The sequence below is a fragment of the Dendrobates tinctorius genome, unplaced genomic scaffold (assembly GCF_039654945.1).
Source record: "Dendrobates tinctorius isolate UK_male_01 unplaced genomic scaffold, ASM3965494v1 ptg000140l, whole genome shotgun sequence".
NCBI lineage: Eukaryota > Metazoa > Chordata > Amphibia > Anura > Dendrobatidae > Dendrobates > Dendrobates tinctorius.
This window is the reverse complement of record NW_027361808.1, coordinates 18,377,233-18,391,891: the sequence shown is the minus strand read 5'-3', so window position 1 is coordinate 18,391,891 and position 14,659 is coordinate 18,377,233. Positions and strand designations below refer to the sequence as shown.

Genomic DNA, 14,659 nt, shown 5'->3' with positions numbered 1-14,659 from the left:
TGTGATGCTTCTTTGACATTCTCAGGTTTTTAATTCTGCATTCACAATTCAAATGACAATTGTTTTTCCTAAAAACAATTGTACAAAATTATTGCCAGGTCGTACAACTGATATAGTGGTCAGTAATACTATTATTCCTCATGTACTCACAGTTAACTGATGCAAAGTTTGTTGCAAGGATAATACTTCTTACAGTCTTCCTCTTCTGAGTAGCAGGCAGCTGTGAGATGCTTGGAAGACGCACACCTAGTATGATCTAGTCTAGAGGAGGAGCTTTACTACTAAGAATTTGCAACACATTTTCACTTTCAGTTTCATACATTGTAAGTAGGGGGGTTGGAGGAGCATGAGGTTAACCAAGTATAAGATTAGATAAGGGCAGTGGAGAACAGTGACACACAAGAAGTAAGAAATGTCTCTATCTCCAGCAGAACTGCTTATCACTGTTGTTCATAGTTTGATAGAACATATATATTTGAGTAACATTTATAAAATTCATATGACAGTTCAATTATGAAATATTAATACATTTTTTTTAAAGCTGGAGTCGGAGTCGGTACATTTCTACCGACTCCGACTCCAACCAAAACTAACTCCGACTCCACAGCCGTGCGGCAGACGAAGCCTAAAGTCTCTGGGGATAGTTAAACTTTTCTCTGCCTCCTCCCATTCCTCCAGTATCATTGCCCGTATGTGGGTATTTACTGGGAAGACCATTGAAGTCTGGGAGCGCAACCCTCCAAACATTTCGTCCTGAATTGAGCGGGAAGGAGGGGGTTCCTCGATCTGCATAGTTTGCCGTACCGCCCCTAATAGTTCGTCTGTATCCCAGACGAAAACAGATATTTCCTTCCCCTTTCCGGGTGCTCTCTGATCTCCTCCTCCTCTGCATCTGATTTGGACAGAATGTCTTCAGACGACGTATCCGATTCCCTCTGTCTCTTCCTGGATAAGTGGGGATTCGCCTGCGGGGTCTGGGAAGTGGCTAGACCGGATACCGAGGCCTGTACTTCCTCTCTGATTATCGCTCTCATGTTAGACATGAAAGTATCCTGCTCCTCCCCCACTCTAAGCTTTGCACAAGCGCCACAGAGGGTCTTTTGCCACGTGTCCTTTAGCTTCTTAGAGCAAACCGGACACTTCTTATCCTTCCACTTAGGGTCCTATCTCTCAGAGGTGGAGGCTCCCCCCTAGAACATATAAAATACGGGTTCTGTGGGGTCTATCGTTATGGGCTCTGCAGTGACCTCTTCAGAGGTTACTCACGTGACCCTGACTCTCTGCTCCCGTCTCCATCTTCTGGTCCTCCACTGGTAATGGTGGATCGCTGTCTGTCGGCCACTGTGGAGACACAGACCTGTGAGTGTCGATGGTTCTCCCCCTGGCCCCCCGGAGCAGAGCCTGTGTCCACCTTGTCTGTGCCGTCTGCGACAAAGCAGTCCCGCTGGGCCTAGACTGGCTGGTGGCACCGTTGGTCCGTTCCTACGGACGCCTGCCCACTTCCCTGGTGGGCCGATACCGCTGTGATCTGTGGGACCGGGTGGTGGCTGACAGCGGGCTTTTGGCGACGCGACCGGAAGTGACACCTCCCCGGCCGACGACGTGACGCGTCCCCGGCTGATGACGCGACCGGAAGTGACGCGTCCCTGCTGATGACGCGCCCCCCGGCCTGCGACGCGCGCCCTGCTCCTGCCGAAAGTAACGTGCCCGTTCTGTGTAGCGCGCCCCGTGGATGGGGCCGACTGCTGCGGCGCCCTCGGCCTTCCTCCTCTGACTCCGGGTACCGGCGACGGGTTCTCCAGGCAGGCAGGTGCGGTCGCTGTCGGTGAGCCGCTTGTAGGCTCAGTCGGCTCCCAGAGGCGGTCTGGCGGTTGTGGCGTCCAGAGTCGAGAGCCCCCGTATGGAGGAAGCGACTCTGTATCCGGGAGCAGCGCTACACCGGGATAGCTGAGGGACCCTTTATCGGGTTTCAGTTGCAGATTTCTCCAGGTAGGAAGGGAAAAGCTGGGCCCCCCAGATCCTGACTATCTGCATGGAACGGACATTCCTCTCGTCGTTCCTATCCGCAGTGGGACAGGAAAAATACTGGAGGGATGGTAGGGGGAGGATCCTTTTGAACTCTCGTGGTTTCCTGTCCCACTGCGGATGAGAAGGACGTCCTCCAATGTGCTGTCAGGTGGTGACCTGGAAATAATTATTTTTTATATAAAATTGTTTTCATTGCATAAAAGCACCAAAACATTAAAAAACTACCTAAATGAGGTATAGCTGCAACCGTACTGACCCGAAGAATAAAACCGCTTTATCAATTTTACCGCACGCGGAATGGTGTAAACGCACCCCCCAAAAGAAATTAATGAAACGCTGGTTTTTGTTTATTCTGCGTCCCAAAAATCAGAATAAAAAGCAATTAAAAGATGTCACGTATCCGAAAATGATACCAATAAAAACGTCAACTCGTCCCACAAAAAATAAGACCTCACATGACTCGGTGGGTCAAAATATGGAAAAATTATAGCTCTCAATATGTGGTGATGTAAAAACTATTTTTACAATAAAAAGCGTCTTTTAGCGTGTGACAGCTGCGAAAAATAAAAACCGCCATAAATAGTAAATCAAACAGTGTTTTACCCCCACTTATGGGGTATCAGCCTACTCAGGACAAATTGCAAAACAACTTTTGGGGTCCAATTTCTCCTGTTACCCTTAGGAAAATAAAAAATTGGGGGCAAAAATATCATGTTTGTGGAAAAAAATGATTTTTTTTATTTTCACGCCCGGGCGTTATAAACTTCTGTGAAGCACTTGGGGGTTCAAAGTGCTCACCACACATCTAGATAAGTTCCTTAGGGGGTCTAGTTTCCAAAATGGGGTCACTTGTGGGGGGTTTCCACTGTTTAGGTACATCAGGGGCTCTCTAACCGTGACATGGCGTCCGATCTCAATTCCAGCCAAAAACGTCAAATGGTGCTGCTTCCCTTCCGAGCTCTGCCATGCACCCAAATAGTGGTTTACCCCCACATGTGGGGTATCAGCGTACTCAGGACAAATTGCACAATAACTTTTAGGGTCCTGTTACCCTTGGGAAAATAAAAATTGGGGGTGAAAAGATCATTTTTGTGGAAAAAATATGATTTTTTAATTGTACGGCTGTACGTTATAAACTTCTGTGAAGCCCTTGGGGGTTCAAAGTTCTCACCACCCATCTAGATAAGTTCCTTGGGGGGTCTAGTTTCCAAAATGGTGTCATTTGTGGGGGGTTTCCACTGTTTAGGTACATCAGGGGCTCTCTAAACGTGACATGGCGTCCGATCTGAATTCCAGCCAATTTTGCAATGAAAAAGTCAAACGGCGCTCCTTCCATTCTGAGCTCTGCCATGCGCAGAAGCTGTGGTCCCCCCCCAACATATCAGGTATCAGCGTACTCAGGACAAATTGCACAATAACTTTTCCAGTCTAATTTCTCCTGTTACCCTTGGTAAAATAAAAAAAAATTGAACCTGAAGTATTTTTTTTGTGAAAAAAAGTTAAATGTTCATTTTTTTTAAATATTCAAAAAAATTCCTGTGACGCACCTAAAGGGTTAATAAACTTCATGAATGTGGTTTTGAGCACCTTAAGGGGTGCAGTTTTTAGAATAGTGTCACTTTTGGGTATTTTCTATCATATAGACCCCTCAAAGTGGCTTCAAATGTGATGTGGTCCGTAAAATAAAATGGTGTTGCAAAAATGAGAAATCGCTGGTCAACTTTTAACCCTTATAATTTCCTAACAAAAAAAAAAATTATGGTTCCAAAATTGTGCTGATGTAAAGTAAACATGTGGGAAATGTTATTTATTAATTTTTTTGTGTGCCGTATCTCTGTGATTTAAGGGCATAAAAATTCAAAGTTGGAAAATTGCGACATTTTTAAAATTTGCCAAATTTCCATTTTTTTCACAAATAAACGCAAGTTATTTGAATGAAATTTTACCACTAACATGAAGTACAATATGTCACGAGAAAACAATGTCAGAATCACCGGGATCCATGGAAGCGATTCAAAGTTATTACCTCATAAAGGGACAGTGGTCAGAATTGTAAAAATTGGCCCGGGAGTTAACGTGCAAACCACCCTTGGTAGTGAAGGGGTTAAAGAACTTTTTCTGATAATTTTAGGAGGATCAGCCTGGAAAAAAAAAAAAACGCCGTATGGTCATACCTTTATATTAGCCCACCCTGGCTAACCAAGGACAGAACCTTAAGAGCAACAGAAAATGGTCTCTATCCACTGTCTCGAATTCTGGGCCCTTCATTTTTATCCCATTTCTTTTTTTAAGTGAGATTGGAGGAGTCTATACCCCCCTTCCCCCCCCCCCCCCCCCGCAACCAATATTATTTTGAAATCTGCACCCCTCAAAGTATTAAAAACTGCTGTCAGGCAATTTAACCTGGAAGTCACTTCATATTAATGCACAGTGAAATAAAAAAAGAGAAAGATTATTAATTAATGGTTTACACTAATTTATTGCTAACAGGCCACCATACCTGGCAGATCGCAAGGCCGTTACTCAACCATGGATTGCCATGGTAACCATCAGGACCACACGATTTGTGTTCACAGAGTTCCGATGAAGTCAAAGAGGTAATCTCTCTCGCCTTGTTAACCACCTAGATCAGGGGTGGGGAACCTCAGGGCCCAGGGCCAATTACGGCCCCTAATGACCTTTTATCCGGCCCCCGGGCAGATTCTCAGGTACTGCAGTGCTTTGGCAGGGAGTTGTATTTTGACTGCCACCAGCTCCTTAATTTCTTCTTACTCTGTGAGCATACACACGCATTGTTCACTAGTGAACACTGAAGGGTATGCAATGAAAGATTACGTCCTGACACCAGTGCCAGTCAGGATGTACTTTGTGGGCAGAGTTTGTACGGCCCCCGAAGGATGGTATAAATATCCAAATGGCCCTTGGCAGAAAAAAAAGATTCCTCACCCCTGACCTAGATGGATGCTATTGACAGAAGCAAACTTTAAATCATAGTTAAAGGGAATCCCTAAGCAGGATCAACCCTCCTAAGCCATCTTTATGGGCACGCCACGTGGGTAAGATACCTTGCTGTCTGCAATCCTATATAAGATTAGAAAACATGGATTTCTCTGGAATATGTTAAGAGTTTGAGACATGTAATGACTGACTGTCTGACCTCCTGACCTACATGTCTCACACTGGTAACGTCCCCTTTCATTTAAAATAAATCTCTGAGAATCTGTCTGTTGATCCATCCATGACTATTAACTAGTTAAATGCCGCTGTCAAACGGTGACTGCGGCATTTAAATGGCGCTTCAGGAAATCGTGCCAGAAGTACGTCCACCAGCGACCAGCGTCAAGCGATCCTGGAGACCTCTATGGTCGTCAGTGCCGGATTGCTGTGAGCACCACCCAGTGGTCAGCGCTCATAGCAAGTCAGCAATTCTACTACATAGAGGCGGGTCTGACCATCGCCTCTATGAAGCAGAGTCGATTGGGCTATGGCAGCTTCTAGTCTCCCATGAAGGCTATTGAAGCATGCCAAAAGTTAAAGAAAAAGGTTTTTAAAAATAGTAAAAAAAAAAAGTCAAAAATATAAAAGTTCAAATCACCCACCCCCTTTTGCCCCACTCAAAATAAAACAAAAATAAAAAACATACATATTTGGTATTGCTGCTTTCCCAATCGCCCGATCAATAAAAAAGGAATAACCTGATCGCTAAACGGCGTAGCGAAAAAAAAAGTCAACACGCCAGAATTATGTTTTTGGTCGCCGCGACATTGCATCTTTTTGTGTGATGGGCTCTTAGTTTTTATTTGCACAATTTTGGTGTATAAACAATGTTTTGATCCATTTTATTGGATTGGAGTAGCAAGTGAAGTGATGATTCTAGCATTGCAATGGTTTTTCTTCATTACATTTACTATAGAAGTTAAGTCATTTTATATCTCGATCAATAGGACCATTACTGTTACCATATAAGATTTTGTTTATTTTCAGAATTAGAAAAGGGATCCCATTTCAGAATTTATTTTTTTTAGCTTTAGGGGATTTTAACCTCTATTTTTTTTAATATATGCACAATTAAAAACACTACTCCAGCATTTTTTTCCTTCATTTTACTGCTGACTGGGGTAACTAATGCAAGTTCCCTGCTCCTAGAATTATACCCACCAGCCGCCATCTTTATCCGTTATCGTCGCCTCTCCAAACATCTTCTGCAGATTGTGACCTGTCAGAAGTCGCCTACTCCATGCAAGTCTACGAGAGCCATAACAAGGCTCTGATAGACTTACATTGAGACCTTGTGACATCACTTGTGGGGTGGGGTAGGGAGGCTAGGCTCTGCTCGCCAAGTTTTCGCTTTACAATGCATACTGGGAGTGAGCTCTCTTGCTGGCTCATTACTTCTGATCAGAGCCAGAGAGTGCGTGTACTGTCACTGTGCTTTAAAAATAATATTGCACAGTGACAAGATCCTACTGAACAGAGACTAGCCTAGCTCCTGAAATGGACATCACTGATGATGCTTTGTCTCAAGGAGGGGGTAGAGGCTGTGTCAGTGACTGTAATGTCTGCCCCCTGTTGTCATACGGTTTGAGTATCTCAGCATGCAGAGGGGGGTTCTCAAATTTTTAACCTTCAAAACAGAAAGTAGGTAAAAAATATGGACTTATATGGACTTATTAAAGTACACTAGAAAAGCGATTAGATTATGACATTAAATATTTAGGATTAAAATAAATATTAGTTTCAGGCCATCCCTTTAAGATGCCTTCTGAGTCTGAATCCTTTATGGGATTGAAGAATTACAGACTATATAAACTGGGTTCTCTTCTTATGGCCGAAGGTCAGATGAAGCACTCGATTTTAAGTCCTTCACCTGAACCGGTCTTAACCAGTTAAATAAAATAAAAAATAAATCTTTATTTTTATATAGCGCTAACATATTCCGCAGCGCTTTACATTTTGCACACATCATCATCACTGTCCCCGATGGGGCTCACAATCAGTTAGTTAATGACGATCAATAAGTCTTTTAACTGACCTGCGATAAAACAGACAGGCATCCCCTGACGGTGACAATCCTGTAGCAGTCGGCTGTACACTATAGCTGACAACTTGCTGCATCAGCTTAGATTAGCAAGATTAGTGTTGGCACAGACCATGGCCGTTTTAACCCCTTAGATGGTGCTGTCAATAGTGACTACATCATCTAAGTGGTTAACAGAATGTGGAAACTTCCTCTTTAACCCAATCGGCACTCTGAGATTATGATTGTGTGGTCCTGATGTTTGCCATGGCGGTACGAGGCCAAATAATGGCCTTAGGGTCTGAACACTTATGACCATGTGATATTCCAGTTTTTCTAAATTTGCAAATGTGCAGGGTGTACATTAATGAGAAAAAAATGAGCTTTTTAAAATTTACCAAATGACTGCAATGAGAGTGAAAAATTGAAAGGGGTCTTAATACTTTCGGTACCCAGTGTAAGTGGCACATTAGTGGAGAAAGTAGCAGATTTCTCCAATAAGATATATTACAAAGGTTACATATTTTGACATACAGCATTTTCAGCAAGGTTTGGTAAATGACTATGTAAAGTAGCAAAAGGCATTGAATGTAAACTAGATCAGAGTCAGGGAAGCCACACAAAGATATTGTGTTTTGGGAAATCCAATGAACACTAGTATATGTTAACTAGAAATAAAAGCATCCTCTTTTTACTGTGCTGTGAACTCAAAGGTGTTTGCTGCATTAAATCGCTCCCTTAAATCTCCACATAGGGTTTTATAATCTAAATTTTCCATGATAAACTTACTGTGCACAGGCAGGGGCCCCATTGACTTCAAGTAACCAGACATTCAAATCTTCATCAACCATGAAGTCAAAGCCAAAGAGCTGGAAACTCTGGTAGGGTAAATGCTTCGTACTGATTGCAGGTTCTATACAAGTAAGACAGATCCTAAATGGAACAAGAATTATACATGAACTCCATCAAAATTGGCATTCAGCACTGTAAGGAGATTATAACATATACAATATAGAAAAGGTGAGCCTTTTAGCCCTTGTATTCTGTTTATCGCACCCCACCTGCTTATAGCTCACACCAGGCTGCAGCTTTTGTGTTACCTAGAAATTACACCACAAAAACACCAGGACAAATGACACAAAAACTTAAAACTCCAGAAAATGCTACGTTTGGGTCTACACATTTTCAGAAAAAAGAAAATTACAGCTATAAATGCCGAGTTAGCAAACGTGTAGCATTTACATACAGTATACAGTATGTCGGAAAAAAGTATCCATCATCATTACATTCGGGGGGGGGGGGGGAGATTCTAGCAGGGGATTCCCGAAGGCAGGCCTCGCTAATAAAGGATTTTTTCACTTTTTATCTGTCATTGATGCTATTGATTCTCAAATAAATGCCAGAGCCTGATAAAGGTTGTCCCCTTTAAGACAACCTTGTGCCGGTTTGAAAGAAGAAAAAAAAAAATTAACCATGTTGTACTTACCTTGATCCACTGTCGAGTCTTCTTGCTCCCGCAGTCTGGCAATGGCATTGACATAATCTTGACAGCGCTGCAGCCAGTGAGCTCTGCCCGCGTAGATGGAACCCCCCCCCCCCCCCTTCTAGTGCTTTTGAACTCACCAATAGGCAGCGACGGAAAGTAGTCTGTGCATCCAGGGAAGGCAAATACAGCCTTTTTGTTATTTTTTAACAAACTGCAGATAGGGCAGAACATGGACTGAAAAGGGACAATCCTGTTAATATTTATACAGGGTGGGCCATTTATATGGATACACCTGGGTGGACCATTTATAAAGTTGGATCCAAAATGGCCGACTTCAAAATGGCCGCCATGGTCACCACCATCTTGAAAAGTTTCCCCCCTCCCATATGCTAATGGGCCACAAACAGGAAGTTGACATCACCAACCATTCCCATTTTATTTAGGTGTATCCTTATACATGGCCCACCCTGCAGTAGCCAATTGGCTGCAGCGGTCACATGACAAAGAATGAGAGACAGCAGTGCTGGTCTGGAAGGCAAGTATACATTTCATATTTAATGTAGAACTCTGGGAAACTCCTAAGAGGATGTCCACTACTTTAACAATATAAAGAATTTCCCTTATTATTTTCCATCTCTTCTTTTAACTCAATGTCTATATTTTGCAACAAGTGTCTATGAGCCTACTCCACTGCACACAAAAGTTTTTCCACGTAATAGTAGGCTGATTGACAGGTCTGTTCTCAGAGGACTGCAGTCACAAATGAGCAGAGAGTCACTAAGGTGGAAAGGTGAGCCAGTAGAACAATGAATGTATTAACCGCAAAAGGACCAGGTAAGTTTTCGCTTTGTTTTTTTTCCTCTGCTTCTTCAAGAGCAATAAAATTCATTTTTCACTGTCATAGCCATATGAACAAGGTCTTGTTTTTTGTGGGATTAGTTGTACTTTTGAACAACATTTTTTCATTTGATGTACTGGGAAAAAAAAAAAATCATAGTGCAGTTTTTATGGCGCTCATTGTGCAGTAAAAAGGACTTTACGCTATAAAATTCTACAAGTCAGTACTGTTACCATACTTTGAAAAAAAATATTTTGCATGGCTGTAAGTAATGAAAACATTTGTAAAAAAAAGAAATTTCGCTTGAGTCACCTCAAGTCCCATAATGTTTTCAATTTGTCCGGTTGACGTAGCTCTAGGAGAGCTCCTACAGATCCCAATATGACGTTTCGACTGCTTCCACATTATATAGTAAAGTTTTTTTTCACTCAGTTTATACCAATCATGATTATTCATTTTATATTTTCATAAATTATACTTTTTCGGACGTGGAGGTACCACATTTATTTTAACATCTTTATTTATAATGAGAAAAGGGGGCAGATTCAAATATTTATAATTTTTACATTTCAGTATTATTAAAAAAAATCTCTAGTCCCTTTTGATGACTTGAGGCTGCGTTTCTTTGATTGCCAATACTATATACTGTCTTACAGTAGTAAAAATCAAGGTCTCTTATGAAAGCAAGTCACGAGTCTTCAGTACACCCCCAGCTCTGATGGCAATCTATCGGCACCCAACGCCACATATAACCGAAGATAACAGCTGAAACACAGCCATCATCTGCTGGGAATGGTGTGGGTTCGTTGCCCGAGCCCACTAGATACACCCGCTCTCGACATTAAGTTGGTTGGGAAGAGAATTATATCCCCTCATATTTGTGAAAATAAAAATAAGGCCCATAAAAACAATAATTACCATTGGGTTAAAAGGAAATACAATGATAAGTATGTGAACTTGTGTTAATGCATACAAGTGGCCACTTATAGATACACATATACCTACAAGTCATACACATATACCTACAAGTCAGATACCTTATTATTTGCTTTATCTGCCAAAGGATGCTGTTCTCTAAATTGATATTTAAGGATGTCATAAGGTACTGATTGAACTCTTCAAAGAACATCTCATTTCCTTCTTCGTATCTCCCATAGTTTTTTGAATGCTCCTTCTGGATGCAGTGATTAGTTAAGTGACTTGTCATGTCTTCAAAGTCAGAGTCATTGTATGGTTCAGATGACGTTCTCAAGACTCCCTCACGATACAGGAAAATGTTATACTGATTATCAACAAGGACCCAGCTCCTGAAAGACATTAATACTGTAACAATATAGATGTACCTGTCAATCACACCTCTAGTAGAATAAGGATCTTTAAAGCGAACCAGTCAGCTGTTTTTGCCGCTATAAGATGCGGTCACTGCCTTTCAAGGCTTATCTACAGCATTCTATAATGCTGTAGATAACCCCGGTCTGACCTGCAAGATAAGAAAAATAAGTTTTATTATACTCACTCAAGGGCGGTCCGGTCCGATGGGTGTCACAGGTAAGGGTCCGGCGCCTCCCATCTTCTTGCAATGCTGCTCTCCTGTGGCTTCACAGCTCCCCCGCATCATGCTCCCGCGCAGGTGTACTTATCTGTCCTATTGAGGGCAGAGCAAAGTACTGCAGTGCGCAGGCACCAGGAAAGGTCAGAGAGACCTAGCACCTGCGCAACGCAGGAATTTGCACTGCACTCAACAGGGCAGATAAGTAGGCCTGCGCGGGAGCATGATGCACGGGAGCATGATGCGATGCCAGGGAGCCATGAAACAATCAGGAGGGTGGCGTCACAAGAAGATGGGAAACGCCACACCAGGAGCTGCGACACCAATCGGACCGGACCGCACCGGAACTCCCCCCGGGTGAGTATAATAAAACTTATTTTTCTTATCTTTTAGGTCAGACCAGGGGCTTATCTACAGTATTATAGAATGCTGCAGTTATATAAGCCCTGAAAGGCAGTGGCCGCATCTAATAGCGGCCAAAACAGCTGACAGGTTCCCTTAAAGCATATTGTCACTAAAATGCCAGACCATTTCAGAGAAAAGTATATCTGTCTATCTATAATAATAAATGCCCTAAGCAACTTCCGGTTGTAACAACTTCCGTCCAGTTGTAACCGGTGACGTCACCGCACACCTCTTTCCATGTTAACCCTCAACACACACACTCCACTCACCTTTCACCATCTCCACTCACGTCCACTCACTCTTTCACTCCACATACGACCCTTTCTCTTACTCCGTCTCTCATACTCACGCCGTCATCGCCGCTGATCCACGATCCCCAACATCTTCTTCCGCCGGCGCCATCCTGGATCCAGACGTCCTCCACGCCGGCGACATGTTCTTGCGGCGACGCCATTTTGGATCGGCGAAATCCCGCGATAGTCAAGATGGCGTCGCCGTAAGAACATGTCGCCGGCGAGGACGACGTCGGGATCCAAAATGGCGTCGGCGAAAACTCGCGAGATTTCGCCGACACCATTTTGGATCCCGACTTCGTCCACGCCGGCGACATGTTCTTGCGGTGACGCCATTTTGGATCGGCGAAATCCCGCGATAGTCAAGATGGCGTCGCCGCAAGAACATGTCGTCGGCGAGGACGACGTCGGGATCCAAAATGGCGTCGGCGAAAACTCGCGAGATTTCGCCGACGCCATTTTGGATCCCGGCGTCGTCCACGCCGGCGACATGTTCTTCCGGCGACGCCATCTTGACTATCGCGGGATTTCACGATACTCAAGATGGCGTCTCCGCAAGAACATGTCGCCGGCGTGGACAACGTCTGGATCCAGGATGGCGCCGGCGGAAGAAGATGTCGGGGATCGTGGAGCAGCGGCGATGACAGCGTGAGTATGAGAGACGGAGTGAGAGAAGGGGTCATATGTGGAATGAAAGAGTGAGTGGAGATGGTGAAAGGTGAGAGAAGTGTGTGTGTGTGTTGAGGGTTAACATGGCAAGAGGTGTGATGCTATCGCATCCTCCCGATGCGATAGCATCGGGCCATAATCTAGTAATCTATAATTGTGCAGCCAGGCTCCAAGGTTTGGGCAGCATGAATTGGGTGACTGGATCCCTTAAAGATTAAACTGAAAAAGTCACAGGAGACTACCCATCTAATAACAACGAGATCCTAGGACCACTTCTGATGTACTGATAGCATTTACTTCAGGAAAAAAACAAATTAAGGCAACACTATAAACAATTAACAATATACACTACCGTTCAAAAGTTTAGGGTCACTTAGAAATTTCCTTATTTTTGAAAGAAAAGCAGTTTTTTCCAATGAAACTAACATTAAAATGATTCAGAAATACACTCTATACATTGTTAATGTGGTAAATTACTATTCTAGCTGCAAACATCTGGTTTGTAATGCAATATATTCATAGGTGTATAGAGGCCCATTTCCAACAACCTTCACTCCAGTGTTCTTATGGTACTTTGTGTTTGCTAACTGTGTAAGAAGGCTAATGGATGGTTAGAATACCCTTGAAAACTCTTGTGCAAGTATGTTAGCACAGCTGAAAACAGTTTGGCTGATTAGAGAAGCTATAAACCTGACCTTCCTTTGAGCTAGTTGAGAATCTGGAGGATTGCATTTGTTGGTTCCATTAAACTCTCAAAATGGCCAGAGAAAAAGAACTTTCATGTGAAACTCGACAGTCTATTCTTGTTCTTAGAAATGAAGGCTATTCCAATGCGAGAAATTGCCAAGAAACTGAAGATTTCCTACAACGGTGTGTACTACTCACTTCAGAGGAGAGCACAAACAGGCTCTAACTAGAGAAGAAAGAAGTGGGAGGCCCGGCTGCACAACTGAGCAACAAGACAAGTATGTTATAATCTGTAGTTTGAGAAATCTATTCCTCACAGGCCTCAACTGGCAGCTTCATTAAACAGTAAACGCAAAACGCCAGTGTCAATGTCTACAGTGAAGAGGCGACTCAGGGATGCTGGCCTTCAGGGCAGAGTGGCAAAGAAAAAGCCATATCTGAGACTGGTTAATAAAAGGAAAAGATTAATAAGGGCAAAAGAACAGACATTGGACAGAGGAAGACTGGTAAAAAATGTTATGGACAGACGAATCCAAGTATGAGGTGTTTGGATCACACAGAAGAACATTTGTGAGACGCAGAACAACTGAAAATATGCTGGAAGAGTGCCTGACGCCATTTGTCAAGCATGGTGGAGGTAATGTGATTGTTTGGGGTTTCTTTGGTGCTGGTAAAGTGGGAGATTTGTACAAGGTAAAAGGGATTTTGAATAAGGAAGGCTATCACTCCATTTTGTCATGTTATGTCATACCCTGTGGACTGTGCTTGATTGGAGCCAATTTCATCCTACAACAGGACAATGATCCAAAGCACACCTCCAAATTATGCAAGAACTATTTAGGAAAGAAGCAGCCGGCTGGTATTCTATCTGTAATGGAGCGGCCACCAGATCTCAACCCCATTGAGCTGTTGTGGAAGAAGCTTGACCGTATGGTACGCAACAAGTGTCCATCAAGCCAAACCAACTTGTGGGACAGGGCTTGTGGAAGCATGGGGTGAAATTCCTCCAGATTACCTCAGCAAATTAACTGCTAGAATGCCAAAGGTCAGCAATGATTTAATTGCAGCAAATGGAGCATTCTTTGACGAAAGCAAAGTTTGAAGGAGAAAATTATTATTTCAAATAAAAATCTTCTTTTTTTCGAACCTTGTCAATGTCTGGACTAGATTTTAAATTCATTTGGCAACTCATTTGATTAATAAAAGTATGTGTTTTCATGGAAAACACAACGTTGCCTGGGTGACCCCAAACTTTTGAATGGTAGTGTAATTTTATCTAAAATGAATATGATTAAAACAGAAGAACAAAGCTAGGAGGGATAGCTAATACTAGAGAAGAGAGAGAGAGGATTCAAAAAGATTTAAATAAACTGGAGAAGTGGGCAGCAACTAACAGAATGGTTTTTAACAGGGAGAAATGGCAGCAACTAACAGAATGGTTTTTAACAGGGAGAAATGCAAAGTACTACATCTGGGCAATAAAAATGAAAAAAGCATATATAGAATGGGAGGAATAGGGCTAAGTGACAGCACATGTGAAAAAGACTTGGGTATACTAATAGATAACAGACTGAATATGAGTCAACAGTGTGATGCAGCAGCAAAAAAGGCAAATGCAATTCTAGGATGTATTAACAGAAGTATACAGTCTAGATCACGTGAAGTCATTATTTCCCTCTACTCCTCT

General features: G+C 42.9%; 1 protein-coding gene across 1 annotated transcript in view; it reads right to left on the bottom strand.

Moving 5' to 3' along the window:
* The window catches only part of TTL (tubulin tyrosine ligase), a 68,669-nt gene that overhangs the window by 20,305 nt on the left and 33,705 nt on the right, over positions 1–14,659 (bottom strand). Inside the window, exons 5-6 of the mRNA XM_073545160.1 lie at positions 10,407–10,676; positions 7,835–7,978 (exon numbers count right to left, since the gene is read on the bottom strand). Coding sequence (XP_073401261.1) covers positions 7,835–7,978; positions 10,407–10,676 — 414 coding nt within the window. The remainder of the gene's footprint in view (positions 1–7,834; positions 7,979–10,406; positions 10,677–14,659) is intronic.